The sequence below is a fragment of the Rhodnius prolixus genome, unplaced genomic scaffold (assembly GCF_049639745.1).
Source record: "Rhodnius prolixus isolate KJV_2025 unplaced genomic scaffold, Rpr scaffold_1, whole genome shotgun sequence".
Taxonomy (NCBI): domain Eukaryota; kingdom Metazoa; phylum Arthropoda; class Insecta; order Hemiptera; family Reduviidae; genus Rhodnius; species Rhodnius prolixus.
Genome location: NW_027411581.1, coordinates 28,091,284 through 28,095,069, shown reverse-complemented (window position 1 = coordinate 28,095,069; position 3,786 = coordinate 28,091,284). Strand labels below are relative to the sequence as shown.

Below are 3,786 nucleotides of genomic sequence, written 5' to 3'. Positions count from 1 at the left end.
CTAGAAAAGATAAACTCTTCTTATTACATTCATATGTGAACAGGTGGTGAAGTTTGGATTGAATAGTTTTAAAGGAGGAATATAAAACACGTTCTTTATTGTGTAAAATATTTAAATAATCGGAAAAAGTGATCCTATTAACACCACTTTTTTTAACACCTTTCGCTTTTTTTATAATACCACGCTTAAATATTTTCAGGCTATACATTTTAGGCCTTAATGCAACCAACTCTTGAATAGGATCACCACCAGTCTCATCGGAAAATTTACCCAACACCTTCTTATTGTGATTTGAGAAAGATTTATGCGTGGGTGGGTAGTTGGAAGTGTCAAAGTGTGTTTTTAATGTAATTAGGTCATCATAAACATCGTTGGTTTCGTAAGGATTCAAAATCTGCATAGATAACTATTGGTATGTGTTGTTTGTGGTGGTAATTTGTAAACTGTAATTGTTCACATGGTAAAGGCATACTAATTCGACACGGTTCGTGTTGATTACAGAATAACTGGTGTGCTTTTAATCGTTCCTCACCCGTTTTCCCATCCACTGTTCTATAATCACGAACAAATGTTTTAAAGCATCGTTTACATATAACAACACCCTTTTGATGATTACTAAGTTGGGAAGATACAAGTCTGGATAAATCGTTTATTAATGAATAGTGTAAGCTATTATTTTCCTCGCTGGTTAATAATAGTAAGTCGAAATGTTCTACAGACTTATTATTCGAACTTAACTTTAGAGGATAAACCAGATTCTGCTCGGTTAAAGAGTAAACATTTATCGAGACATTATTATCTTTTTCAAATCTAGCAATATCCTTTAAAGGTGTTGGAAAGGAGATATTATCAAAATTATAACAATGATTCAATTTTTTATACAAGGTTAAACACCCAGGTTTCTTTAGTTGGCCACACAAGATGGCATATTTAAAGCAATAATCATCACTATTACGTATATTTATGATAGCCTTCTTATCAGCTATTTCCTTTGGTAAAGGAATATACCCTCTTCCGCCCAGCGGACGATATTTAGTTAATCTAATAACAATGGAATCTATGGAATCTAATTTCCAACCTGATCCACTAGTTTCAAATTCCTGCATTTCACTCATAATTTTTGCATAGGTTTTGTTAAGATAGTGAATCAAGTTGGAACTAGCATTGATAATTTCTATTGATGTTTTAAAATTAGCATCCGTATACTGTTCAAGATCGGAATTCCTATATCGACTGTAAACACATTCTAAGAAGATGGATGATTTAAAAATTAATAGCTCTTCTCTGGCTTTAGTTAAATACTTTAGAAGCACCCCGTGTTTATCTTGTAAAAATAGCGCGGGGTCTTTTATATTATTAGTATTTTTGATGCAAATATTTTGGGCTGATTTATTTAATGCACTAATCACTGCACCATCTTCTAAAGGAACCGATAATAATCGATATTGTTTTTGATTACGCACATTCATGCTTCCGGCCTTAACGTTTGTCGATGGTGGTGTTGTTGGATCATCACATTTAATACAATTTAATGAGATATGATTTAATAAATCTACGAATGTGTGGAATATACTAGCACAGTTTGCACATTTTCTTGGTGAACATGACACAATATGTCTCTTTAAAGTGCCTAAAGTGTGGAATATATTACCACATTTGAAGCATTTTTTGGGTGAACATGTTACAACATGTCTCTTTAAATTGTATGGTTTGGAATAGTGTTTGCCACATTTATCACACGTTAGATTAGGCATAATTTTTTTTTTTTTAACTTACAAAAAATTAACTATTCTTCGTTGTTGTTGATGATGCGTGTCTTCCTGGTCTTCTTTGGCTTCTTCTTCTTTGGAGGTTCCTCCTCCTCCTCCTCCTCCTCCTCCTCCTCTACCGCCTCTTGGTGAGATGATTCAAATTGAATAACGTTTATGTTATTTTGTATTCCCTTATAAATAAGGACTAAATCACCATCTTGAAAAAGAATGCAAAGGTTAGAGAGAGAAAAAAATTATTTTTACCTTAATTAAAATATTTTTTTAAAAAAAATGAATATACCTTTATAGTCGAATATATCTTCGTAATCAAATGAGTTAACAAATCTTTTGGGTAAAAAAACGGAACTCAATGTATCACTTTTATCATGTATTGTGGCTAATATTGCTGGTCCATATTTAGTTTTCTCAAATTTAGTAAAAGATGCTATCAGATATGGTTTATTTACTTCCAAATCACCGAGTTTTTTGTACAATTCACTCGTAGGGTGATTAAGTTTTTTTAATAGATCATTACTCATTATCTTTCCTAAAAAACAAATATGTTCATACTGTACAATTTTCTTCTTCTTCTTCTATTTAACTTCTTTTTTACAATTGTATTTTAAAAAAAATTAATTACCTGGTTTTCTTAATGGTGAGGATGATTAACACGTACACGATGGTGAGAGAGAGAGAAACAAATACTAGATAATCTACATCCGATATGCACCTATTTTATACTCTCTCATGCGAGATAAGAGTTAACCACAAACTTCCTTTGCATACGCGCGATTATACTTATTCACACGGCCTGATTAACGCCAAAAAACTAACTTGGATAAAGATAAAACTTATTTTGAATAATAATAATAATATGTGGTTAAAAATAAAAAACATAATCTTTATAAATATTTTTCAACACCACTTGATAAAACTAGGATATAGATAAAACTTATTTTATTAATAAGAGGTTAAAAAAAACATAATCTTTATACATATTTTATTTAAAAGAATTTCTACAAACTTTATATATATATATAAGTCTATATTTAACAGCGTAACAACACATGTAGAAAAAAATACTAGATTTAAAAACAAAAACCCAACTTTCCATACTTAATAGTAAATTATGTATTTTTTTTTTAAGTTTATGTGTTTGTGTGTGTGTGTTTAAAAACTTAAAACTCATTACTTAATTACTCCATACATACACAAAACTTAATACTCAGTACACAAATTATGTACGTCTTAGACCATAATCATGTTCCAATCTTTCATACTTAATTACTCCATACACAAAAAACTTAAAACTCATTACTTAATTACTCCATACATACACAAAACTTAATACTCAGTACACAAATTATGTACGTCTTAGACCATAATCATGTTCCAATCTTTCATACTTAATTACTCCATACACAAAAAAACTTAAAACTCATTACTTAATTACTCCATACATACACAAAACTTGGTACTCAGCACACAAATTATGTATTTCTTAGACCATAATCATGTTCCAATTGATCCTACACTTAAAACTCTGTACACAAATTATGTACTTCTTAGACCATAATCATGTTCCAATCTTTCATACTTAATTACTCCATACACGAAAAAAACTTAAAACACAAAACTTAATTACTTCATACATACACAAAACTTAAAACTCTGGACACAAATTATGTACTTCTTAGACCATAATCATGTTCCAATCTTTCATACTTAATTACTCCATACACGAAAAAAACTTAAAACACAAAACTTAATTACTTCATACATACACAAAACTTAAAATACAATACACAAATTATGTACTTCTTAGACCCATATCATGTTCCAATCTTTCATACTTAATTACTCCATACACAAAAAAACTTAAAACACAAAACTTAATTACTTCATACATACACAAAACTTAAAACACAATACACAAATTATGTACTTCTTAGACCCATATCATGTTCCAATCTTTCATACTTAATTACTCCATACACAAAAAAACTTAAAACTCATTACTTAATTACTCCATACA

At 29.8% G+C, this 3,786-nt stretch overlaps 1 protein-coding gene across 1 annotated transcript; it reads right to left on the bottom strand.

Annotated features, from left to right (window-relative positions):
- Positions 1 to 359: 359 nt before the first annotated feature.
- On the bottom strand, positions 360 to 1,754 carry LOC141447963 (uncharacterized). Its single transcript, XM_074115945.1, has one exon. The coding sequence runs from the start codon at positions 1,752 to 1,754 to the stop codon at positions 360 to 362; it is 1,395 nt and encodes a 464-aa protein (XP_073972046.1).
- Positions 1,755 to 3,786: the final 2,032 nt, after the last annotated feature.